The following is a 25,824-nucleotide window of genomic DNA, read 5'->3' on the forward strand; positions in this document are numbered from 1 at the left end:
TAGGTACTCATCATGTTTTGTAAAACATCACAAATCATCTGGAATTTTTGAATTAATTTTAATTCGTACTTCCTAACCAGCGAGGACCTATCACATATGAGCAATGCCTTCTACTCAAATGCCGAAAGATCGCCAGACCCCCTTAATACCACTACCAGGCATACGTAGCAGTGACCGATTCTTACAATCGGCATATAGCTAGCTAGCAGCACCCCCCTACTCATCATCATCCTCGTCATCATCCGCCATAAACTGAAACTGCTTCTTCTCGCCCCCGACAGGCGAACTCGCCAACCCAGGCCCGCCACCCGCGCCGGCGCCTCCGCCGGAAATGCTCGCGCGCCGCCAAGCCTCCCTCTGCTCCCTCTCGCGCTCGGCCCGCACACGCGCCTGCTCCTCCCGCGCCCTGCGCTCCCGCTCTTCCCTCTCCAGTCGTTCCCGCTCCTGCGCCGCCTTCGCTTCTTCCTCTTCTTGCCTCTTGCGCTGCTTCTCGAGCTCCGGGTCGTAGTCCTCCGGGTCGATGCCTTGCTCGGAGAGGAAGGCGAGAGAAACGAGGGAACCCTGGCGAACTTGCTCTTCTGAGGGCCACGGGAAGAAGGCGAAGCCGTTGTAGGGGTTTAGACGCCATTGCAGCTCTTCCGGGAGCGCGGCGGGGTTGGCGTCGCCTGTTGTGGTTGTTACGGCGGGGTTGGGCTGCGCGGAGGGATCTGCGGGTTGCGAGATGCCGTTGGTTTGTAGTGCTGGGGCGCCGTTGGGGGTTATCCCGTCGGCGGGGGTTGCGACACCGGTCTCGGCTCCTGAGTTTGCTTGTGTGATGTCTGCGGACATGATACCGGCGGGAGGCATGGTAGTCTTACTAATGCGCCGCGCGTAAGCGAGTAGCTCATCGTAGTTGATGTCATAGCTAGGAATGTCGGACGGAAACACGGTGGCGGGCGCGCCGACGAGCTCTTTTCGCGTGTTGGCTAATAGGCGTAAGGTGTCCTTGATCTGGGCGTCGAAGCTGGCGGTTGCTGTGCGCAGGTCTTGTATGCGGCGGTAGTTGGATTGGTGGGTTTGTACTAGATGGTGCTGTGATTAGTATTATTAAGTAATACCCGGGTAAGAATCGATGATAATCGTAGAAGGTTGTAGAGGAGAAGCATTGAACATACGGTCTTCCAGGCCCTTGTTCAGCTCGATGTCAGCGAGACCTAGGTCATTAACTTGATGCACAGATGGATGGTACTTCGAGATCGAGTCGACAAGAGTGCCTAACGCTTTTTCGACGCGATCGAAGCAGAGATCAAGCTGCTTGTCCATTTTTCCGGAAGATGGTGTGTTGTGCGAATATTTAGGGCGTGTAGAGAAGGTTATGGCGAGGTTTGAATGTTGTTCGTGATTAGCTTCAATGAAGAGAGCTGCACAGGTACGTACAAGGAAGAGTTAAATGTTTCAGCTTCAATTAGTGAATTCCACTTTATACATGCGAAATATGTCTTTTTACATAATTATGTAATCAATATGTAGTTATGCGATCCTTATAGGTCTGTGGCGTTTGTGGCTGAGGATCCCGGCTTCCTCCGATGTCAAAGAATGTCGCGCAAGCTCCAATGAGATCCAATCCATTGAAAACCGGAATTGAAGCTGTCACCAAAATTCCTAATAAACCCTTGACGTTTACCTTCCATTGAACCGACTCCCTTCCACCAGAAGTCAAGATGGTATTCCAGGTACGTATAGTGTCGCTTCTTTACATTTATATCATATAGACTTACTGCATTCACACGAATTACGAGCTTGGATTATTATTGTGCGAGAAACCCTGCTAACCCGAAATAACCGCAGTCTCCCATTCTACGACAGTCCTACAAGAGCCCCTATGGGCCTAAGTGAGTGCGCCCCGAAACCGAATCGACCCTACCTATTTCCCAGATCGAAAATCGAGAGCTTGTAGTGCAAAATGTGCAGAGATTAGAAGAAGCGCACAGTTTGGAATATCAACCATCTGCGGACAAATGGCTAACCTCGGACGATCCAACAGGTACCACCTCCAACCGAACGTTGCGGGTTGGACATTCAAGCAACTTGGCAGCCTGTAAGCACCTCGACCATTCCCTTCGCCTTATATAGACACAACACTCGAGCTCTATCTACACCACACGAGCCGAGTCTCGTTCCAACTCTAGCAATAACAACAGACTAATACAACAACGTACAGTGGCTTTAAGGCTGGTGCCTTCGGAGGTGTAGCCCTCTTCGCCGTCATATTCTACGCATCCGGTATCCCCAGAGTAAAGCGCGACATCCTACAAAAGGTCCCCTTCATCGGAGGTCACTTCATCAAGGAGACCCCCGCTTCGGACAACGTAAGCTCGGACAAACTCCATTCCTAACTTTCACTAACCTGATCATGTAGCCCTTTTAAATTGGTCTGGGCTGGTGGCTTCTACTAGATGTGAAAAGGAGAGCGCAATGCCGGCTGGGGTAGAGCGTCTATGGCGAACCTCTGTACAAACATGACATCCGAATAGATCTCTTAAAACTCACAGTACCGTTGTAAAGAAACAAACATCGGCAGGATTAAGTTCCAAGCTAGGTCCATCTTGATTTGGACCACCCATCTATCGTCTATTATGCATGTATGGTGATAATAGTACAGTGGATGTTTTTCATACATCCCATATGATAGCCCCTTTTTATTTACCTATGCTTACTTTTCAGCCGCCACTTCCTCTTTCATTTCCCTCTTCATACGCGTGACGGTTCCAGCACCTCCGTATACGAGACTTGTGTAGATCATGGCAACGCTTGCGCCGGCATTCAACATCTCTAACGCCCCACGTCCGTTAGAGATTCCACCGGTAGCAAAAATGACCTTCTGCTCCGGGTGCTGGTTAGAGCTAGTCTTGGGTTCGTTCTCGGAGAATCCGGTGATAGTTCCTTCGATAGCTGTTATGCTAGCATCGGCAGCCTCATCAGCCGTTACCTTGGCCACGGTAGATTGCAACGATTGGCCATCTAGCATCTTCCGGTATCGCTTGACCAAATCCACGGTGCGGTCGAACATCATCGGGCCGGAGTACCCACCAGTCTCCGTCAACGTGACATGTTCCCTCGGCGTAATGTTCACCTTCGACGGGATTATGCCAGTTCGACGTTTCGTCGTGTTCCCTACGATAACTCCATCGACGCCACTTGACCAAACCGCCTGTACGATACCTTCCATCTGAGTATCTTCGTCCTCGTCCGGCGAGACCTTGACCATCACCTTAGGTTTCTCTTTCCGAACCGTCTTCTTCGCCTCGTCGACCACAGCGCTCAGTATCCGCGTCAAGGGCTCCACGGCCTGCAAGTCCCGCAAGCCCGGTGTGTTTGGGCTGCTCACATTGACTACAAGCACGTCCGCATATGGTGCCAGCCGCTGCACGCAGTATACGTAATCTCTCTTCACAGCATCCACGTCCCGCTCGTCCGTCTCCTTGTTCTTGGCGATCTGCACCAACAGCATGCGACCCGAGAGCAAGCTTCCCGGTGGTACGTTGGCCTCACCGTTTAGAACGCTCGCCTCGTCCAGTCCGACTTGTTTGGCGAATCGCCTAACCCGGTTCCGCAGCCGCATAGCCATGTCGTCGGCACCGCGGGAGTTCAGTCCGTATCGATTAATCAGTCCATCGAGAGTGGGGATGCGGAACATGCGTGGCTTAGGGTTCCCCTCCTGGGGCCGGGGCGTGCACCCGCCGATTTCGACCACAGCAGCTCCCAATGCGAACAGTGCGTCCGGGATTTCACCATGCTTGTCGAGCCCCGCGGATATGCCCACCGGATTTGCTAGCTGCGTGCCGAATACGGGAATAGCAAGCTCAGGCGTCCCTTTGGCGGAAGCACGTTCTCGTGGGTGTAGCCCTAGGTTATATAGGTTCTTCATGGAGGAGACGGCTGCGTTGTGGGCTTCCTCGGCATCTGGGAACACGAAACGGAGCATCGGAGGCACAACATAGCGATGGACGAAAGCGCGCGTGTCGGTAGTATACACGTACACTACGTAACCGGTTGCCGCGATGGTAGTTGCGTACAGCCATGGTCTTAAACGGGATATCGGCTGAGAGTCTGTCGACGTAGAAGCATGGCGTGTGGCGATTCGAGGACGAAGGTAGGAAGGAATTCGTTTGGAGGCGGAGAGTGGGTTAGCTGGCGAGGAGAGAAAACGCCAGGCTAATCGATGAGAAGATGCCATTTTGATGGGGTTGAGATGGGCATAGTAGCCCTCAATGGCATGCGGTTGTAATAAGAGCTATGATACAAACGTGAACAATTAATCTAATATTAATCTATGAGAGATAAAGTTAACGGGATCTGTTGATCGTTGAAGCTAAGAAATTCCCATTAATCTGAGACCTTCCGATTGGTGGGTTACCCACATGACCCGCTAAATACCCCTGCGCATCGTTTGAATACAGGTGTTCCAATATTCCAATAAGGCAATTGCGTGTCATAATATGTAGCTACAAACATTGAACCTTAACCTTGAAGTCTTTAACGAATATTTCATAGTACAACGATACAAAGATGGTTTGATCTACAACTTCTTGTCTAAGACGACTTTACATGTCAAATTGGATTACATGAAAATGGCTCCTTGGTTGGGGTTAGACCAGTCTTTGGTCCTCCAGCTCATACGCTACGGTCTCATATCTGCAGTCCTCCACATTTACACAAAACGTAAAATAGGACCTCTACACGCTGGATCGGCCATATTCACCTCTCTCACAATTATTACAATACTAGCACGACAATGGTTATCACTCGTCACAACATATGCCCCGGAGCCTTACCTTGTATGTGAATCATAAAATAATGTCACCAAATCTCATATAGCTAACTAGAACTAGGACGAAATATTTCATATTCCCCAAGCTCAGGTCTACTGTGATGGGAAATATAGTGTGTGGGATAACAAGATCACCACACCACCTGGACTGTTAGTTATTTTGACACAATTTCTGCCAAGTTCAGCTCACTTACACTAGAATAGCTACGCCTTGACTCTCATAGCAAATAGATTGGCTGGGTTCCCATGTTCAGTTTACTATCTTCGATTGTTCAATGTAGAGGTCACCTCCTATCTCGCCATAGCCGCGGTAACTTCCAGAGTTCGCCTTGAACAATTGAGATCAAGAGAGAACCCTCAGGTTCCAGTTCAGTACTCGGCTTATGCTATCTGGACGGGAATCAACATTGCTCTGTTCCCAGTCATATTATTCTTCTCCGGCTTATACTATACAGATGTTGTTTCGACATTTGTCGTATTACTTTCTTATACCAACCATCTAGGCCGGGTTAGTCAAGACAGACCCTCCTTGATAAACGATGTTTATACTCTCTTCCTCGGACTTCTAGCTCTGTGTATGAGACAAACCAACATCTTTTGGGTTGTGATATATATGGGTGGCTTAGAAGTCGTCCATGGCATCAAGCGATTACGCCCCAAATCTGTGGATATCCCGACTTTCAACACGCTCTCACAGCAAATCGGCTTCTATGCTTGGCGATATTCACTTGGTGATATTCATGATCCCCACGTATACGCAGCATCCCCTATTGGTACGTATCGTCCTCGACATTTAATATCGCACACGCTAATAAAATAGACCTCGTTATTTGCGTCGCAAGCATTGGAATCGCCGTAATCTGCAATCTTCCGAGCGTCATTCAGCGTATATGGCCACAATTAATAGTCCTGGGATCTTTCGTGAGCTTTGTCGTGTGGAACGGCGGCGTTGTTCTTGGTAAGCTCACTCAGTCGTCTCTTTCCCTATGTACAATCGTTAATTGATATTAGGGGATAAATCCAATCATGTAGCAACTCTCCACCTGGCGCAGATGCTCTACATCTGGCCCCTCTTCGCCTTTTTCTCTGCACCTCTATTTATTCCACAAGTTCTAAACCGTGTTTTGCACGCCTTCATCCCCCCCAAACCCCAAGAGGTGATCGATTTGCGGCCAAAGACAGGACCTTTCTCTAAAGAGGCAAATGAACCTAAGCGATCAGCCGAACTAAAGATATTCAATCGAGTTGGATCTAGTCACACCATCCACTCAATCCTCGTCCTTGCCGGCGCTCTGGTGGCCGCAACTTTTATTGTGGGGTTCAATACCATCATTCACCCTTTCACTTTAGCAGACAACCGGCACTACATGTTCTACATCTTCCGGTACACCATTCTCAAAGCATGGTGGGTTAGATACGCTCTCGTCCCCGTCTACGTCCTCTGCGGCTATCTATGCTGGGGTGCTCTACAGGGAGAGCCTTTCTCTAGGTACCACGGGAGCCCTGAGTGGACACAGACGCCATTTGATGGGCCTCCACCCATCGTGGTAATGCGACCGAGACCCTCTCAACCACCTCAGCTACCAGACGTATTAGCATCCTTACCACCACCTACCTCCTCCGCCCTCATCCTCCTCCTCGCTACTATCCTTTCGCTTGTTACCGCACCGTTAGTCGAACCGCGCTACTTCATTATACCGTGGGTATTTTGGCGACTCCTCGTCCCGTCCCATCTCGTTGTGCCATTTGTTCCTGGATCGATCGGGTGGAAATTCATGCCCGCTCTTGAGACAATCTGGTTCCTGCTCATTAACGCGGCGACGATGTTTATATTCGTCACACGTCCATTCTTTTGGAAGACACCGGATGGAGAGCTACTTGATAGCGGGAGGGTACAGAGATTTATGTGGTGATTTGTTGGTCCTGTTATCTACCCCGCGAATTAGCACGCGGTTAGATAAGTACCCAAGTAAATTGGCGAACAATCGCCCAATTCTCATAGCTCACGCGACGTTTTTTAATAAAACTCAAAACAAGTCACAAACCACCATAACGGAAATACAATCAATTTTGGTCTTCAACTTTTAGTCTTAGTATTCATCCTCTAAATAGTGAACCCTGGGAATTCTACCCGAACCGATGAGGAAGGTAAGCAGGTAAGGTTTTGAATGCAAGTATGTAGGATAGGATAATCTATTCCCCATGTACAAAGGCTCGCAAAATAATATGCAGTGAATGTAAGGTAATATCTTCCACGTTTTTATCGTGTCGCGCGTCATATGCAATGTTGATGTGAATGCCGATATCGATAATGTGTAGGTGTCGTCGTGTGTGTTGAGGTGAGATGTTGAGACTCACCAGCTCAATATTGAGCTAGTGATCTCGAATAAATATATTTCGTCTTCCAGTCCAGATACCCAGAATCCCGCGAACGCCGTTCCCCAAATAGTAAACTGTAACGCCGCGCCATGTACAGCTATCCAACCGATTCCGATAGTGTAAGTCCAAGGCCCCGTCCCATTCCATCCTTTCTTGGGAAGCCTTAGTATGAGGGCAAACTATCCCATGTATTTTTATTCGCCGTTTCTCACCATATCCGCTGGGGAGAAGACATTTTTTGTCTTGTTCATTTTCTCTATCAATATCCGACCTAGTAAGATATTCTATCCGAGTTTTGGATAGATAGACGAGTTCGTGAGACAGATCACAAACTTAACCGATCCAAGCTCAAGCGATCTTGGCTCCGTACTCGTTTCACGACACCCAGTTTAAAGAACCGCTCATCGCCACCAGCTGTCCGGCCTCCGATGTACCACTTATCCGCACCTAATACATCCCGGAAGCCCTCACTACTGCTATCGCTACCTCGCCGTCGACCGGATCCCGGAATGGGCATACCGGGACGGTGTGGTTGTGGAGAGTGATGTGGTTGGTGGTGCCTATGGGGTGGAGATTGTAGTTGATTCATTACTCCTCCTGTCCGCTGTTGCGGTTGTTGTGATGGAGACTGGCTTTGGGAGGAAGATGAGATGGATCGCGCTCCTGACGTGGAAGGGCTAGATGAAGGTTGAGTGGTATGTTTATTCGTCTGGGATGCTGCCGAGAGTGCTGGGGGCGTCTGTTGGCGGAAGGCGGCGAGGAAGGAAGAGAGGAAGAACGGGCGTTGAGACGAAGGCATCTTAATGATCCTTTGCGGTGTAGAAGGTAAGAGGTTGAATGGTGACTTCGATTACGGGTGTAGAAGGATGGCAGTATACACCAGGCCTAGAAAACAGGAAACGAGGATTCGAAGGTATTTATTGTCGGAAAATCCTAGTCGAATAGAGTGAATAGGCCCAATCACTAACGGATTGAGGATATGCGGTGTTTGGAAGAGTAGAGCCCGGACGTAGATAGTCGGTAGCCGGGAGTCTGCTTATTTATGCTTTTGGTCCTATCATAAATGGCTGCGTCGAATTCCCTCTATTGCCAAGGTCCCAAAGGTGAAATCGCGTGGAATAAAATGGTCGCAAACGAAGTGATCAGTACGGCGACGGATCGGAGGAGTGGTGATTAGGAGAAATGAACGCAAGCTGCTTTGATGACTCGCGTTAAAATGATGGGAGATATGGACATCGGGCGGGATTAACGTGACTCGCCTTCAGAAAGAAACTTATTCAAGGCAGAGCGAAACTGACGATGAATTTTGATTCGCGGTATTGAGATGTGTGCATGGCGTAGGTCAAAAGGGTTGTAATGCGTTGTAGTAGATCAAATGTGCGTGCGAGTTAAAAAATAATCCTGACGTAGAGGCACATACATACTTCAAGGAGCAGGGAAGGAACTTCCCTCGGCCAATCCCGGGTAACATGAGTTGTGTTATCGATCCGCCCTTCCCCTTCCCCCGCGACCGGTTACCCTAGGAAAGCGCTGGAGGTGGGTGGTGGGGTTATCCATAATGGATCATTTTGGAAATGGAGGGGCTCTAATTGGTTGTTACGCATAGTAGCTTCTAAGGTTCGGTTAGCTACAGCGAGCATGTGCAACTGCCAATTGAACTTTAACGCTCGCATCCACTAACTTCCCCTAACATCCACTAGCATCCGCTACGGTACAATACCTCCGGCCTACTGCGTTTCTAGTCCGTTACCCACTCGACCTAACCAACAAATGATAGGAAAAAACATTCGATCGAATCGTCGATCCGTATTTATATTACATCCTTCAAACACATTTCTCTCTTTCGGGACCTACCAAGCTGCCAGGCTTCCCCAGATTCTTACCGTTCCCCCGCCTGTCAGCCTGAAACAGCGAGATTGATAAACTGAATCGAATGTTTCCAATCCCCGACGCTCGCCGAATGACAACGATGATAACTTCATTGGTAACCTGGGGTCTTCTGCGGGGTCGTCTCCATTCCAGACCGTTGGTATCTTGTTATAGATGGGACGATATGAATTATACCCTACCCTCCAATGCATGTACATAGTAAGCTACAGACACCAAAGGGTCACATTTACGGTCGAAGATATCTAGTAACGACGTGACGAGTTGCCAACTTTGTAACACATTTCCGTCTGATGTCCATATTGCCAATATGACAACGAAAAGGTAGCTGAGTAACGGATGCATCTTGGCGTTGTTATTACATAGCATGCATCGGATAAGCACCAGTGGTAACCTTGGGACCCAGGCTGCCAGGAACTTGCACCAGCCGCTATCACGCAAGTTGGCAAGCCATATGCAAACTAGCAGATCCCCTTCCATGAGGTACCGCAGTCAGGTTACTATACCGCGCTAGCTATCTACTTGGTATCTTCGATCACTTGCACTCGACTTCGATCGACACACTTTATTCGGCCTACTTGGCGAGTAAGAGTTTCTATCCTGATCTGATTCGACCCCATTCTTTCTGTGATATGTCATGCTTCTAACAATCCATGTCGACGAATGTCCTTTTCAAGCTACAATTCGCGATATTAGATCACACGTAACCTCGGAAGGGAATCTTAAGATTAATAAGGGAGACATAAGTTCCCAAGCGTTTAGCAAATATCACAGGGTTTTACGAAGCATGTGCATGATTTAACTAGATACCAAGTATTCGTCGAGCTGGGTATATTTTGGTCGGGATTATCATCATTATGGGTAGACAAGATGAACATCAAGCTGTCCATGGATCCTGGTCTGTATAGGTACCCATTCCTTCTATATCTACTAAAATCATTGACCCGCGTGGACGTGAATTCGATCCAGAAACTCAGGGTTGACCATCGGATTGTGTAGTTCGGGGATGGTGCTCATGCAAGCCGCAGCTGGGTCTCCGCTTGCAGCTAGACTGCCATGCCAGTATTCGTTGCCTGGGAATGAGTTTCCGTCCCATGCGTAAGATACCACAAGCAGCTGGTCAGCTTCGTCGCCGGTCAACTTTTCGGCGGGTCTACGTTTCCCAAACATGATTTTGATGCCTTGTTCCAGGGCAATATTGGTGAGTATGTCCTGATTTTGCTTCGTTGTTTTGATCCATGACACATAGATTGTCCCTATCTGTCCCAATTTCCCTTTCAGCGCCGTCAAGGTTTCGCCGAGGGCTACAACATAGGAGTCGGGTTGACGAGTGTCACACATCCAGACTCCTAAACCAAGGCCGACGACATGTACGAACGCCTTCTGGCCTGCCTCATTTGCACGTTTGTTTGCTTCAAGAAGTAGAGTCTCAAGGGTCATTCTTATGCGTGCTCTGTACATAGGAAGATCGAATCCCTTATCCGGGGACTTTTCTAACTTGAAGCACTCAGTAAACGCACCCACAATGGAGGGATGCATTTGACCAGGCGCCACACCACTCAGAATTATATTGGAGTCCATCTGGTCTACCCTCTCGAAGCGTGGACCAACTAAACCGACGATGATGCCTCTGGGTTCGAACGTTCCCGGGGCTCCTTGTCGGCCCTTATTGTATCGGTCACCATCGTTGATGAAGTAGCTTGGACCGCTAACCCCTATTAAGCTTCCCAACATTATCTCATCGTAAGACAGATAATCTTGGAATGTCGAATAATCCGAGCCTTCCTTACCTATCGCATCCCAGAAGTCCCTTCCATCTGGTAGAAAAGTACCATCGCGGAAGAGCGTGGTATCACGAGAAGTGAGGAAAGACAGGGGGCGCTTCTCAATAAGTCTTCTGACTTGCTGTTGCCAAGTAAATGGATGAGCAAACAGCTTTTGTTCGTTGCTAGTCGCGGCCGTCCCGCGTTTGAGAGCTAGGAACCTATCAACAAGAGCCGGATAGTCTTGGTGGACGATAATTCGAGTTGCTTGTGCATCGGCTCGGATGACTTCCGGATCGAAATTCTCGACTCGATTATGCGTAGTGGGAATTGTGAGGTTAGACTCCTGAAGACCTAGGGATTCCATTTTGCTGTTTAATGCGTTGATAACACGACAATGCGAGATAATCAGGTAAACAAGTCTATTGATTAGCGGTGTTATAGTTTGAAGATGCTAGGTGCGAATGATGTATGCGCTGAAAATTACATACAATGATTATTCCCAAATAATGAGGGGGTCTATCGTTGCCTAATGCCAATGCCAATCAACCAACATAACTCTAACCAACATACATACTTCTAACCAATATCTACTAGGTATTCAAGAGATAACCCATTTTTATCGAGGTTTATTGAAATATGTGTTGAAATTATGTTGATTGTTCAAGTCACCGATTTCACTCAAATATCGGAACTGATAAGTTCCAAGGTTAACCTCTGAACCTCTGCAAGCTGTTGAAATACAGGGCTCATGTCCTGTATTCAATGCACTAGCCATTCTTTAGCAAGCAACCCCACTGTGCTGATAGTTAACAGCGCTACCGAGTACGGTGTAACCAATACCAATCAATACACTCCAGCGCGTCCCAAGCACTAACCCTGGTTCGAAATCATGATAAAACCTCACAAATCGACTTTCTACAATATTATAAATCTACCTCAATTGACTTGCCATTATATTGGTTTGTGTATAGTTAGGTGATGTTTGAGGTGTAGACTTCCAAGGAATGGCACTTGAGGTAGAATGACATGCTATTTCTTTGAATACCTAATTATTAAACTACAAGCTTCTATAAGACAATCATGATATCCCAATCCCTTTATTTGCCCATGTTTGCCATAGATAGGTAATGCCAACAAGTACAATCTCATTATATAACCGAGTACTTACTCATGTGTTGAGTTATAGTAAGTAATGAAATGAAAATTACAAAGAGTGTATGAGCGTGAGAATGTCTGCAAGAAGTGGTCTTTGTTCCGTGACAGCAGCTTCTGGAGTGCGTATCTATCTCTCCCGGCGTTGGGGTCTGAATCTGAACAGAGATACTATAATTTATTTTCGGCAGCTGGTATATCTAAGGAGTCATGTAAGCAAGGCGCTCGAAATGGGAGATTGCTAAGCAATCTGGGATCCTAAAATGGATATTACGCTTATGAAGTAAGGCAAGATCTTAGACGAAATTGCACTCCCTTCCCTTTATGTTATGAAAATTTTGAGTCTTGTCAATCATTACCGTTTCCCATATCATTTTCTGGCTTGAAAGCCACACGCACACGTTCACTAAAGATAATACGGCACTTTCGGTCAATTCTTATGAGAGCATCTAAACAGCTATACGTAGTGAATATTATGAAATGGATCTAATCTTAAACTATATGCACCTAATAGCTTTATAAGTAAATACAAGTATTATCGATTATGCTTAAAATTAACTTATAATATTTTATATGGTTATATTACACGAGGATTAATGTTAAATATTATTAATATTAAAATAAATATTATTAAATAATTATATATTATATTATTAAAAATATAATTAATTAAAAAAATATATTAATATATAAAAAAGTTATATATTAAAATTAATACGAAATTATTAAACGTTTAAAACTTAATATAACTTTAATATTTATTAAATAAATTATTATTAAATAAAATCGTAAACTTTTTTTCGAAAAAAAAAAAAATTATAAACTTTAAAACTTTAAAAAATTATTATATTAATTTTAAAATATTATTTTAAATTTATATATTAACTTTTATTATAAATAATTTTTTTTTTTTAAAAAAAAATCTATATTTAAAACTTACACGTATTATCGAATAAACTTTTTCCCATTATTAATTAACATTTTAATTTAAAAATTATTATAAGTTTTATTTAATTTATTTAAAAATATTTTTTTATAAATTTATAATTAATTTTTAAACTTTTTTTATAATTTTTTTTAATAAATATTATTATTTTTTCTTTTTATATCGTTACTTAAAAAAATATATTACTTTAATATTTTTTTATTCGTTTAATTTATATTTCGTTAATAATTATTTCGATTTTTTAAATTATTAAAAAATTTAAAATTATTAATAAATTTTCATATTTTTATAAACATATTAATCCGTTTATTAAATAATTTTAAAGTAATTTTTAACTTTACGTTTTTTTTTTCTTTAAAAAACGATTTTTTATTAAATTATTAAATATTAAAAAATTATTTATTAAAACTTTTTTTAATATAAATATTTTCGATTTTATATTCGAAAACGTTTTAATTGTTTATTAATTTTAAAATTTCGAAATCGTAATATATAATATTTTTAATATAAAAATTATTAAATTTTAAATTTTTAATTTTTTTATATAATTACGTAAAGTTTATTAATAAATAATTAATATATATTATGTTATTTAAATTTTAATTTTTTTATCGACGTTTTTTATTATTTAAATTAAAACGAAATATACCGATAATATAATATTACGCGTATTATTTATAACACGATTATATATTTAATATATATAAATATAACGATATTAAAAAATTAAATTATTTAATTTAAATAATAAATTTATAACGTTAACGATAAATTTTTACGATATATTTAAATTATTATTATTAAATATATTTAAAATAATTAAATTTATTAAAAAATTATTAATTAATTTATTTACGTAACGAAATATTATAAATAAGCTTTTTATTTTTTATATATTAATTTTAAAAAATAAAAAATATTTTAATAAAAAATAATCTTTTAAATTATTATTAAAAATTTATAAATTAATAAATTTTTAATTAAAAATTTTATTAATTTTTTTTATTTTAATAAAATTATTTATAAATAACTTAAAAATTTACGAACTTATATTTAAACCGTTATTAATAAATTTCGCATATAATTTATTTATAATAAAAACGTTAATACGAAATTTATATTTAATAATATTTAAAAACGTATAATTTCGATTTTATTATTATTTTTTATTTTTAAACTTTTAATTATTTAAGGTTTAATTTTTTTTAAAATATTATTTAAATATTTTAACTTTAAAACCCGAATAAAAACTACGTTTATTTTAAAAATTTTTTAACGAAATTAAATATACCGTTAATTAATTAATGCTTACGTGTAATTTAATTTTATTCGAATAAAACTTTTTATAATTAAAATTAATAAAAGTAAAATACTTTTTTTATTTTATTATATATTTAAAACTTTAAAAAATTTAAATTTTAATTTAAATAATTCGAATAATAATAACTTTTAAAAACTTTAAATTTTTAAATATCCATTTAATTTTTTAAAAAAACCGCCCCGTTTATTTTTATTTTTTTATAATAATAATAAATTAAAAAATAATAATAATTACGATCGAAAAAATAAAAATCGTTTTTTTTAAATTATCGAATATATTATTAAAATATTAATTATAATTATAATTAATTTTATTTATTTTAATAAACTTATTATTTATAATAATAAAAACTTAATTAAATTTAAACTTTAATTTATAAAAGTAAAAATATATTTAAAAATTTATATAATTAATTTTTTTAATTATTTTTATTATATTAATTAAATTAAATCGTTATTTATTAATAAAACTTAATTATAATATTAATAACGAATTAATTAAATTAAACGATTAAAAATTATAAATATTTAAAAAAATTATTATAAAACTTTTAAAAAACGTTTTAAAAAATTTTTTAAAAAATATCGTAATTTTAAAAAAATATATAAACTTAAATATTAAAAAAATATAACTTAATATATTACGAAGTTAATAAACTTTAATAAAATAATTTAATAATTAAAAATTACGTTTTAAAATTATATTACGAAAATTTTCTTTAATAAAATTATTAAATTAATATATTTTTATTAAAATATAATCCCGAAAATCGATAATAATTTTATTATTATTATTTAAAAAATTAATTAAATATACGAGAATATATTAATTAATTTAAGTTTTTCGTTAATAAAAAGTAAGTTTATTTTAATTTTAAAACTTTCGAAATTAAATTAATTTAACCGCGAAAAAAAAAACCGTTTTAATTTAAGTTAAAATTAATTTTTAAAAAATCCCGGTTAAAATAAAAACGATAAAAAACTTAAACTCGATTTTAAAAATAAAAAATAACTTAATAATAAAAAAACTTTTAAAAAAATTAAATAATTAAATATTAATTAACGTAAAAAAAATAAAAAAATTTATTAAAAATATAATAAAAATAATTATTAAATTTTTATTTATTTCGTTAAAAAAAATATTAATGGTAAAAAATTATTATTAAGCCCGGAAAAAACTTTTTTCGTTAAATAATTTCGGGATAATGTAAAAAAAATTATATCGCCGTTTTAAAAAAAGGTTAAAATTAATACGGTAATAATAAAAACTTTTTATTTTAAAATTTTTAAACTTAATAATTTTAATAATAAATCGAATTTTTAAATAACTTTTATATTATATTTTATAAAAATTCACGGTTAAAATTAAATAATATTTTTTATATTAACGTTATTAAACGTTTTTTTAACGATTTAAATAATTAAATATTTAAACGATTTTATAAAAAACTTAAATTAAAATAAAAACTTATCGTAATAATAATTTTATTTTATAATAACGAAAAATATTTTATTTATATTTTATTTAATATTAAAAACTTAATTTTTATATTTTTTATATTTAAAATTAAAATATAAAAATTACTTTTAATTAAATAATTAATTTTACGTTTTATAATAATTTTTAATAATATTTTAATATAAAAAAATAAACGTTATTATTTTAAAACTTTAATTTTACGTTATTAAAAAAATTACTTTATTTATTTAAATTTCGAAATTAATGTTTTAAATTTTAATTATAATATTTTTTTTTCGTAATAATAATTAAAAAAATATTAATTTTTATATTTTTTTAATTATTTTAAAAAAATTTAGTTTATTTTTAATTATTATCGTTATAATTATATTAATTAAATTATATATAATTTAAATCGCGTTATTAAATTAATCGTTATAATTTTAAAGAAACCCTGGCCGCGCAGTATGGGTACATCGGCTGATCCGCGCAGTAACGCTAAATTCCGCGCTAGCGCATTCGAAAGGTACCCAGAACGCCCTCATTCCTTTCAATCCACTTTGATCAATTGTTTCTCCTTCAAAACGCCTGCAAACCTAATATAATTACAATCATTTAAAAGCTCTCAATCAGCTCTATTTGGTACCCCATTTGCAGGCTTTGCGCCTTCGGTCTGAATGAGCTATTCAAGGTTGAAAAGATTCGGGCAGAGGGATAGAATTCTAAGACTTCCGCTCGCAGTCTTGTAGCGCCTCTAGGTTCAAACTGACCTTTTGTGACGTCACCAAGGATTGAAAGGATGCAAACAAACCAGATTGTAGATGCGATTGAGAGCTTTCAATTGATTGTAATTATTAAGCTTTTGACGTGGTATTGGAGGAGAAACAATTGATTGAAACTGGTCGGAGACTTAGGTGTTCCAAAAAGATACATTACGCGAAAAGATACATCTTCCCATATATTAGTTTGTATGGCGACGGAGGTACCCTGAAGCTATACCTCTTTCGAATTAGCGCTACTGCGCGGATCTGACGATGTACCTATACTGCGCGGCCAGGGTTTCTTTAATTTTATAAGAAAATATTTAAAAAATATTATTTTTAATTTCGAAAAAATTTTATAATTTTATCCCGATTATAATTTAAAAAGCCGGGTAATAATTTTTTAATTATTAATTATAAAATTACGTTATTAATTTTAAAAAAAACGTAATATTTTTTTAAGGATTTTTATACGTTATAAACGAAAAAAAACTTAATATATTAAAACTTTAATTAAAAAAAATGTTAAATTCCGGTAAAATTTAAAAGTTTATTTTTATTTATAACGTTTTTTTAATATTTATAAATAAACTTAATTTAAAAAACTTTTTTCGATTTATAATTAATTATCGAAAATTTAACGTTATTATTATATTTATTTATTATTTTTTATTTTTTATTTTCGAATTATAAATATAATTTTATATAATAAAATAATTTATTAAAATTAATTTTAAAATAAACTTTAATTTAATTTATATTCGAAAAAATAATAAATAAAAAATAATTTTTTAATATAAATACGATTTTTTTAAATATTTAATAATATTTTTTAATTTTATAAACGTTTTTATTATTTTTTAAATATATATAAATAATATTTTTCGTAATTTAATTAACGTTAATTTTTTAATATATTTAAATAATTTTTTAATTTACGTTAATATATGCGAAAAATATAATATTTTAATTAAAGAAATTTTTAAATAATTTATTATTTATAATTTTATAATTAATTTTCGTAAATATTATTAAATTATTTACGAAATTAAATTTTTTAATTATATTATAAAAACTTACGGCGTTTTTATATTTTAAAATAAAATTAAATATATTTAAAAATAAAAAGTTTTTTAAAACTTAAAAAAATTATAATAATTTATTAAATTTACGAATTTTTATTAACGGTTTATTAAATCGTTTTTATATATAATTAAATTTATTATAAACGTAAATAAAAAAAATAAAAAAAATTAAAAATAAACGAACGAAATGTAAAAATTTTTTAAAAAACTTAAAAAACGTTTTATTATCGTTTTAATAATAATTTATTTTAACTTCAATAAAATAACGTTTATTAAAATTAATATATTTAATTTCGTTATTAATATAATTTTATTATAAAAAAACGAAAATAATAAATTCCGTCCCGTTATTTTTTATTTTTATAAATTATTTTTAATAAAAATAAATTATAAAATTTACGATAAAAAACTATTTATTATTATTAACGTATTTTAACGTTAATATTAATATTTTAAAAATGTTAAATATTATATTAAAATATATTTTAATTATTAAAACTTATTTTATTTTATTATCGTTAAAATATTAAATAAATGACAAATTAAATGAATATAAAAATTATTTATTTTCGTATTTATTATTAATTATTATTTTAAAAAATAAAACGATAAAATTAATATTTTTTCTTAATTATTATAATATCGGTTTAAAAAAAAAGCTAAAAATTAACCGATTATTTCGATTTTATAAGAAAAATATTTTTTATATTTTATTAACTTTTTATTTTTAATTTTTATAATGGTTTTATATATATTTAAAAAATTATATAATTTTATTATTTTAAATTAAACTTTAAAATTTATAAATAAAATTAAATAAATAATTTTTAAAAACTTTAAATATTTTAATTTTTTTATTTATTTTTTAAAAAATATAAAAATACGAAATAAATTATTTTATTATAAATATTATTTTTACGTTTTAACATTTTTATAATAAAAAATTATTAATTTTAAATATAATATTAAAATTATAAAATATATAAATATAAATAAAACTTTAAAATTAATTATATAAAACTTTTAATAATTTAATATTAAAATTACGATAAAAAATTTCGTTAAAAATTATTATAAATATTAATAAAATAAAATTTTTAAATATATATTTTACGGTTTTTTATAATTTATAAAACTTTATTATAAATTTTAATATATTATTATAATAAACTTTATTATAAACTTTTTTTTATTAAATAAATATAATTTTATTTAAATTATTATTAATTTATTTATTAAAATAAGTTATTTTATTTTATTAAAAATAAATAAAAAAAAAACTAAAAATTTAATTAAAATTTTTATTAAAAAATATTAAAAATTATATAAAGTTTTTTTTAATATTATTTTTAATTAAAATTTTAAATTTATAATTTATATTTAAAAAAACTTTTTTAAATTAATAAATATTAAGTTACGTATAAATATTACGTTTTATTTTTAAACCGATAATTAAACCGAATAATTTAATTAAACTTTTAAAATTTATTTTTAAATATTCGTTAATTACGAAATAATAAATTAAGAAAATTTTTTATTTACTATTAAATTTATTTATAATAATATAATTTTTTTATTTATATATTTTACGTTTTTTTATATTAATTATAATTATTATTTTATTATTTATAACTTTTTTTTTAATGTTTTTCGTAATTTATTTAATCGATTTTACGTATATTAAATAATATAAATATATTAAAAAACGTAATAATATTTTAAAAAAAACCGGTAAAAAATAAAAAAATAAATTAATAAATGTCGAAAAAATACGTTCGTTTATAAAAAACGATAATTAATAATGTTAAATATACGAAACATTAAAATTAAATAACCGGTTAAAAAATTAAATAAAAAAATGTTAAAACTTTTTATAATTTAAAAAATAATTTTCTTTATTATTATTAAATTAACTTTATTTAAAAATTAAAAAATTTATAATTTATTTTATATTTTATTTATCGAATTTTATCGCGTTAATAATTAAATAATTTTTAATTTTAATTAAGTTTTATAAAAAGTAATTTTAATAAAAATAAAAAATTATTAAATAAATAAAGTTATAAATTTTTTAAAAGTTTAAAAAAAAGTAAAATATTTAATTAAATAAAAAAATTAATCAGTTAAAAAATATTAAACTTAAAAATTTTATAAATATATATTTAACGAAAAAATTAAAATTATTATTTTATAATTTTATTAATAAAATTTCGAAAAATTTCGAAACTTTTAAATTTCGGTTATATAAAATTATTTAAAAACGAATATTAAAAAAAAAAAAATTAATATTATACGAAAATTAATATTAAATATTATTAATATTAAAATAAATATTATTAAATAATTATATATTATATTATTAAAAACATAATTAATTAAAAAAATATGTTAATATATGAAAAAGTTATATATTAAAATTAATACGAGATTATTAAACGTTTAAAATTTAATATAACTTTAATATTTATTAAATAAATTATTATTAAATAAAATCGTAAATTCCTTTTCGAAAAAAAAAGAAAGGAACTATAAACTTTAAGACCTTAAAGAATTATTATATTAATTTTAAAATACTATTCCAAGCCTATATATTAGCCCTTGTCATAGGTTATATCTGCGGCTGATGGTACCGGTACCTTTTTCATAGTTACATCGGCTTGATGTGTCATCAGCCTTAAAGAATTATAGAGCTTGATAAGCTTGAGATCACCGAAACAAAACTCCAAATATCTATCTAGCCTACCCATCGAGAACCCAATTGATGATGACATAGTGCATAGTACATATTAAAGCATGGTTATACATTGTAGTAGAAGCCATACCGTACAGATCACACATGATATACTGGCTAGTTTTGAACTTATCATTTCCTGCCACCTTGAGCTTTGCTGATGCATCAAATGTGAGACCTGCCATTTAGTGGCGGTTTCCGCTGCAATGACCAAGGGAGACGAGGTCGTACAGCACCGTGGCGTATCCATGTGCAGAACTCCGGGTCCGATCCGGACCTTCTGGGTACATTTTACTGTGTTAATCCGGCTCGGCGACTCGACTAAATGCCATGCACGTAAGGCTCAAAGTTCCTCAATGTGTCAGTTTCTGTATAAGTGAAACTAGTTCGTCAATCTGTCCCAACATTATATTGATGCGCAAAAGCCATAATCGCTGTGTAACGTTTCGAGGTAGTGTTTGTTAGGAATCCCCATACCTGGCAGTTATATGCGAACACATGTGCGAAACTCGATACATGGAATGTCTGGGGAATAACCTTGTTAGCTCATGTTGCACCAAATTAAACTCATGACATGTCCTGTTGGCTGATGAGACCAGTGTAAAATATTTTTATTCTATCAGATCGTAAGAGAGTTGCAGACAGCTGCCAGTTAAGGTGACAGACTAAAAAGGAATATGTCCAAGTTATTTCCTTCTCGTTGCCAACAAAATGTTGCAAACCCTTGGCCCTTGCAATTGGTAATAGCTAACTTCTTAAACCGGCCAGAGGATGCAAATTACCTAGGTAGTTACACCAGAATGCTTGTATAAGTGGCTTATGCCTCCAAAGCCAAGAAGGATTTTGACCTTTTGCATCCTGCGCAGCTTCTGAGGGCTTTATGGCGAGACAAGATGGAACGTTCTCTCACCTACATATACATTATCAGCGGAACCTACTAGGTAGGTATACTTTCGATGATTACCGGCACAAATTCCGCTGACGCGTTCCTGCATTTATGGCAGTCGAGCTGACTTTCTTTATTGGACCCTGTTGGCAATATAAGCTGTAAGATACTCGGGAGTATAGTTAAGATCGACGAAATTAACTGGTAGTTAGGGCAACTATCTTGGAACTAACCTACTCAAAGATATTTGCTTTCGCATCCATCGATAGAGTTTATGGATCTGAAGAGCTTGGGGGAAACTTGCATTGATCTTCACGATTCTATCTCCTAGACGGCAGAACTTGAGTGGTTAAAGCAAGTATCCGTAGTCCCGGCTTTAAGTTGCATTATCCCGACTTGCCTACCCAGGCACATCGGAAGTAAAGCATGCATTTTGGGGGCGCCTCAATGTCTATACTCGCGGATACTCACTTTATGCGGCGCTGGAGGTATGTTTGAAGGGCAGTGGGTCGACACCCCTGAATGAGGTTCTTCCATCCCTATTCTATCCCTCGGGTGTCACACAGCCTCACGTAAGTTGGATATGGGGCCAAGCCAACCGGAACTGATGTTAGATGAGATATTCTCACTTTGGATAGGCAACCTTCCATGTTCGGTACTTCATAATCCTTGTCTGCGGCTCTCTAGTACGTGGGAGCATGGGTTTCCAAAGCTGCACTCTTCCAACAACCCAACGACCTTGTAGTGTCGCACGTGGGTATAATGTACATTGATCTGATGCAGGGACGGATGCAAGTAATGTAGAACATCAGATGGAGTCACCGTGTACCTCGTGAAATACGTCTGAAAAGGGTGGCTTGTAGAGGAAAAAGGGAAGGTGACGACTCGTTCGAATATCTATATAAACCCTCGACGTCCTCTTCTTTCTCTTATGACTCCTCGATATCATCCTCACAATCATAACCAGTCTTCTAGTCTCCATCACATCAAAACAAACCTACCAAGACACACATCGTATTCGACAATTCCCACCACTGTAAGTCTGCATTCCCATATATCCAGCATGACTAGCAACTAACCCAAGAAGCAAACAACAAAACCAAACTTCCAGTCAAAATGTACTCCATCACCAAGACCATCATCACTCTCGGCGCCCTCGTCGCCCCATCTCTCGCCTTCTCTGGCGAGATGACCTGGTACCAGCCCGGACTCGGTGCTTGCGGTCAGACCAACACCGCCAGTGACGCTGTCGTCGCTATGTCATCCCCAGACCAGGATGGACACTGCGGCCAGACCGTCAGCATCAGCTACGGTGGCAAGACCGTTACTGCTACAGTTGTGGACAAATGCCCCGGCTGCTCTGCCACTAGCATCGACGCCTCCCCTGCCGTCTTCCAGCAGCTTGCTTCCCTCGATGCCGGACGCGTCCAGATCACCTGGGAATACGCTTAGATTGGAGCATAGATGGAATCACTCGTTCATCCATTCATCTATTCATGTATAAAGCTTCACTCTCGTTATCAACTCGTTAGACTTTATCACACTGTACATAGTCTTACCTTCTTCTTCTTATCCTCTCCGATCATGTGGGTAGATGGGCATTGGCATAAAACATGGGCAACCAGAGATACTACCTAAATGGTGGCTTTCCTATCTACTTTCGTTAGCTGGACGGTGGGGTACATTGTCAGGTCGTCAAAATACAGGAGAATATAAATTTGCATCTCTACCATGATGGCTGTCCCCGTGAATTACTGGGAATAGAGTGAATTAGTACCCTAATATGTGAGGGAATATTGAAAGGGGGCTCCTGCAATGCTAGATTGAATACCTAGGTCCTAGGTAGGTACTAGATAGATGCTTGGTAACATTTCTTACCCTCAAGATCAAAATACCACAGTAGCCAGTGTAAGGGGCGGCTCAAAGGTTCCAAAGTACCTATGTACATCCACCTCGGTAGGTACCCAGATATGAAATATTCGAATTAAGCGCCCCCAAATACATGGATGAATTGTATTATCCCTTACTCCAGGAACAGCATGTCGTCTACTGTTCTATAAATAAATAAGCTCTGGGTAGCATCAAACCTTAAAATTGCGGGCCAATCCTGCAACCAGTACGTATTCCTTGCCCCTATTTCAACCACCGTTCTTTGGATTTCTCCCTTTCACGTGGCAGCTTTGAATCCCGGAAATTTTTACATGCATTGTAGCAACGACTTTTATACATATCAAGCTTGATATCCTACGTTACTTACGTTTCCCAACATAGCTACAACTCGCCATCCTCACCCCATCCTGTCGGGGTCTTGCTCATCTCAAATCTTATCAAGCTAGCGCCAACAATATCGCTATGTCGAAGTACAGGTCTATCTATCGACCTGCCATCCACGCACAAGCTTTTCACGTACGGTTTTGTCGGTGCGCCAGGAGCTTCGATGACTAGAGTTCTCTCCTGGCCGCCAATGCGATTCGCCTCACCCCCGGTAGCCACCCCGGCAGGTAATCTCAAGGTAACCTTCTCGAAGAATGGCGACCCGACTACGTATTCGTCGCTAGCCGGATTGACGGGGTAAAAGCCGAGTGCCGAGAAGACGTACCATGCACTCATCTGGCCAAGGTCCTCATTCCCGCTTAGTCCTGCACTCGTCGCATTGTAGTTATCCAACGCGATTCTTCGAATGCGCTCAGCGGCCGCGCTCGCGTATCCAATTAGCGAGTATAGGTACGGCACATGGTGGGACGGCTCGTTGCTATGCATATTATGCCCCCCATCAAAATGTTTGTCTAATTTCGCCTTCATACCCTGACGACCACCCGCGAATAAGTTAGCTAGCCCGTCTGTGTCGTGCATGACGTCAAATGTGTAAACCCATTTGTCGCCCTCGGTCCAGCCCCAACTTCCGTGTGCCCACGCGCCGTTCTCGTTTCGCGCTCGCATGAACTGCGTCTCTGCGTCCCAGATATTCGCGTAATTCTTGGCTCGCTTCTCGAGGGCCACGGCCTCGTCTACCTTGCCGACTGCTCGCGCGACGACAGCGCATGCGGCATCGTTAAATGAGTAGTCTAGTGTTCGAGAGGCCGATTCTGACCATCTATCATTATCGACCCAGCCGTGGTCCATATAACTTGTCAGCCCTGCCCGCGCCTCATATGGCGTGTCCGGTTCACGGTCATAGTATAGTAATTGCGTATCATTCTCAGGAGGTTCATAGGCATCCTTGCGCACGGCGGTCCAGGCTTTCTGCAAATCAAAAGAACAAAATCCGCGAGAAATTGCGTTCGCCAACACGGCATCGGCGTTGGTTGCGATCATAATATTAGTTTCGACCATATTCGCCCACATCGGCAGTCTTCCGCTCCAATCAAATATTTGAAGTAGGCTTCGCATCATATTGTTTACGCGCTCAGGAGCAAATATTGTCAAGAGGGAGTGCTCTGCTCTGAAGGTATCCCAGATAGACCACGATTGATAGTACGAGTCATTTGTTTCGTGGACGCTATCCGTATACCCGCTGTAGAAAGTACGGCTACATTGAGGGTCTCTGCTGGTAGGTTCGGAGAAGTCGCTCGGGTACTGAAGAGCGTGAAACAGACCTGTATACCAGATAGTGCGTGGATCATGTTCTTTATCCGTCGAGCTGATTCCTTCGATTGTTACTCGGCCGAATTTTTCTAACCAAGCTGTCTTCGCATTGTTGACCGTCTCTTCAAAAGTAGTACTATCAGGATTCTCAATTTCCAGATTTCTCCGAGCTTGGTCGATGCTAACGAAGGATACCGCGGTCCGTACTTCAACTCGCTTTGTATTCTGATGAAAACTCACGTATGCGCCGAGTAATTCGCCCGATGCGCTTTTGGTCCCCTCAGATATGTTGGCTCGATGAGAAGTACCGTATGATTCAAATGGCTCCGAGAAGCGGGAGACGAAATAACCCCTGAAACTGGCAGGCTTGTCAGGTCCCAATCGATAGTCTTGGCGTTGTGGATTACTGCCAGAAATCTCATTCTTTTCCGGGTCAATCTGAACCTGTCCAGTCCAATTCCGACGAGTTACTTGGATAGAAACATAAGGCTTAACTGGCTGATCAGTCTGATAGTCGTCCGCGATGTTGAAGTCAAGTCGCAAATGACTTGTATGAGCAGATGCGGTCATTGCAACTTGAATTTGACGAGTGTAGTTCCCTACGTCGTCACTTCGTTTTCTGATACGTCCATTCGCCCCTCTACGGACATTGTCAGGGACCGAACCAGCACCGCCAGGCACGGGCCCTCCTCCTGCGGCTTCTTCTGTCAAGTCCCAATCGTGCTCCCCTTGCGTGTCCGCATCTAGAAGGACTTCGTAGACATATGGTGTACTATTTTCGTCTTCCTTGCGGAATGCTAAGCCGCGATGTTCAAATGTCGGTTTCACTTCCGGTGTCCATCCGGGGGTTAGTACCACTTGACCTAGCTCGCCCATCCAGATTGCCGGTTGATGTGTAGCTTGGAATCCATGAATGAAGGCATCTGTGTCGTGGTATGGTACCTGTGATATGTAGTTCTCGCGTGTTTGTGGTGTCCATCGCGTCATGCCGAACGGTACCGACACCGACGGGATCATACCACCATTATCATCGGCCGAGATTCCGTACGTTCCTATC

General features: G+C 37.1%; 9 protein-coding genes across 9 annotated transcripts; 3 read left to right on the top strand and 6 right to left on the bottom strand.

The window, feature by feature from the left end:
• Window positions 1–38: 38 nt before the first annotated feature.
• Window positions 39–1,383, bottom strand: GGS22DRAFT_151912 (uncharacterized protein; the record flags this gene model as incomplete). The annotated part of the gene is made up of 2 exons (XM_047959577.1): window positions 1,155–1,383; window positions 39–1,061 (listed from the first exon to the last, which is right to left on the bottom strand). Coding segments are annotated over exons 1-2 (989 nt in total), but the record flags the coding sequence as incomplete, so codon positions are not given.
• Window positions 1,384–1,610: 227 nt separating this feature from the next.
• On the top strand, window positions 1,611–2,562 carry GGS22DRAFT_151913 (ubiquinol-cytochrome-c reductase complex subunit-domain-containing protein). Its single transcript, XM_047959578.1, has 5 exons — window positions 1,611–1,712; window positions 1,828–1,871; window positions 2,024–2,077; window positions 2,201–2,348; window positions 2,399–2,562. The coding sequence occupies exons 1-5, from the start codon at window positions 1,701–1,703 to the stop codon at window positions 2,405–2,407; spliced, it is 267 nt and encodes an 88-aa protein (XP_047822429.1). The 5' UTR covers window positions 1,611–1,700; the 3' UTR covers window positions 2,408–2,562.
• GGS22DRAFT_151914 (FMN-linked oxidoreductase) lies at window positions 2,563–4,311 on the bottom strand. Its single transcript, XM_047959579.1, has one exon. The coding sequence runs from the start codon at window positions 4,214–4,216 to the stop codon at window positions 2,693–2,695; it is 1,524 nt and encodes a 507-aa protein (XP_047822430.1). The 5' UTR covers window positions 4,217–4,311; the 3' UTR covers window positions 2,563–2,692.
• A 176-nt stretch (window positions 4,312–4,487) lies between these two features.
• GGS22DRAFT_151915 (glycosyltransferase family 59 protein) lies at window positions 4,488–6,891 on the top strand. Its single transcript, XM_047959580.1, has 5 exons — window positions 4,488–4,817; window positions 4,872–4,960; window positions 5,015–5,583; window positions 5,631–5,768; window positions 5,822–6,891. Exons 1-5 carry the CDS (start codon window positions 4,605–4,607, stop codon window positions 6,721–6,723), a joined length of 1,911 nt encoding a protein of 636 aa, XP_047822431.1. The 5' UTR covers window positions 4,488–4,604; the 3' UTR covers window positions 6,724–6,891.
• On the bottom strand, window positions 6,865–8,563 carry GGS22DRAFT_151918 (uncharacterized protein). The gene has a single exon (XM_047959581.1). It carries the CDS (start codon window positions 7,986–7,988, stop codon window positions 7,515–7,517), a length of 474 nt encoding a protein of 157 aa, XP_047822432.1. The 5' UTR covers window positions 7,989–8,563; the 3' UTR covers window positions 6,865–7,514.
• Window positions 8,564–9,489: 926 nt separating this feature from the next.
• Window positions 9,490–11,294, bottom strand: GGS22DRAFT_151922 (uncharacterized protein). Its single transcript, XM_047959582.1, has one exon. The coding sequence runs from the start codon at window positions 11,204–11,206 to the stop codon at window positions 10,013–10,015; it is 1,194 nt and encodes a 397-aa protein (XP_047822433.1). The 5' UTR covers window positions 11,207–11,294; the 3' UTR covers window positions 9,490–10,012.
• Window positions 11,295–20,156: 8,862 nt separating this feature from the next.
• Window positions 20,157–20,481, bottom strand: GGS22DRAFT_184178 (uncharacterized protein; the record flags this gene model as incomplete). Its single annotated transcript, XM_047964162.1, has 2 exons — window positions 20,157–20,238; window positions 20,309–20,481. The coding sequence occupies 2 exons, from the start codon at window positions 20,479–20,481 to the stop codon at window positions 20,157–20,159; spliced, it is 255 nt and encodes an 84-aa protein (XP_047822434.1).
• Window positions 20,482–22,298: 1,817 nt separating this feature from the next.
• GGS22DRAFT_196533 (RlpA-like double-psi beta-barrel-protein domain-containing protein-containing protein) lies at window positions 22,299–22,724 on the top strand (the record flags this gene model as incomplete). The annotated part of the gene is made up of 1 exon (XM_047965843.1): window positions 22,299–22,724. The coding sequence occupies one exon, from the start codon at window positions 22,299–22,301 to the stop codon at window positions 22,632–22,634; it is 336 nt and encodes a 111-aa protein (XP_047822435.1). The 3' UTR covers window positions 22,635–22,724.
• A 268-nt stretch (window positions 22,725–22,992) lies between these two features.
• GGS22DRAFT_151923 (glycoside hydrolase family 92 protein) lies at window positions 22,993–25,341 on the bottom strand. Its single transcript, XM_047959583.1, has one exon. It carries the CDS (start codon window positions 25,335–25,337, stop codon window positions 23,454–23,456), a length of 1,884 nt encoding a protein of 627 aa, XP_047822436.1. The 5' UTR covers window positions 25,338–25,341; the 3' UTR covers window positions 22,993–23,453.
• Window positions 25,342–25,824: the final 483 nt, after the last annotated feature.

The sequence above is a fragment of the Annulohypoxylon maeteangense genome (assembly GCF_022496945.1).
Source record: "Annulohypoxylon maeteangense strain CBS 123835 unplaced genomic scaffold GGS22scaffold_2, whole genome shotgun sequence".
Classification (NCBI taxonomy): domain Eukaryota; kingdom Fungi; phylum Ascomycota; class Sordariomycetes; order Xylariales; family Hypoxylaceae; genus Annulohypoxylon; species Annulohypoxylon maeteangense.

Bases quoted from the DNA above. Each gene is read 5' to 3' on its own strand.
- GGS22DRAFT_151922 (XM_047959582.1), bottom strand. From the start codon at position 11,206: ATGGAATCCCTAGGTCTTCAGGAGTCTAACCTCACAATTCCCACTACG.
- GGS22DRAFT_151914 (XM_047959579.1), bottom strand. From the start codon at position 4,216: ATGGCATCTTCTCATCGATTAGCCTGGCGTTTTCTCTCCTCGCCAGCT.
- GGS22DRAFT_151913 (XM_047959578.1), top strand. The intron at 1,872-2,023 runs GTGAGTGCGCCC...ACGATCCAACAG, and splicing joins AAGAGCCCCTATGGGCCTAA to GTACCACCTCCAACCGAACG. The intron at 2,078-2,200 runs GTAAGCACCTCG...AACAACGTACAG, and splicing joins TTCAAGCAACTTGGCAGCCT to TGGCTTTAAGGCTGGTGCCT.
- GGS22DRAFT_151918 (XM_047959581.1), bottom strand. From the start codon at position 7,988: ATGCCTTCGTCTCAACGCCCGTTCTTCCTCTCTTCCTTCCTCGCCGCC.
- GGS22DRAFT_151923 (XM_047959583.1), bottom strand. From the start codon at position 25,337: ATGACCGCATCTGCTCATACAAGTCATTTGCGACTTGACTTCAACATC.
- GGS22DRAFT_151915 (XM_047959580.1), top strand. From the start codon at position 4,605: ATGAAAATGGCTCCTTGGTTGGGGTTAGACCAGTCTTTGGTCCTCCAG. The intron at 4,818-4,871 runs GTATGTGAATCA...AACTAGAACTAG, and splicing joins ATGCCCCGGAGCCTTACCTT to GACGAAATATTTCATATTCC. The intron at 4,961-5,014 runs GTTAGTTATTTT...ACACTAGAATAG, and splicing joins ATCACCACACCACCTGGACT to CTACGCCTTGACTCTCATAG.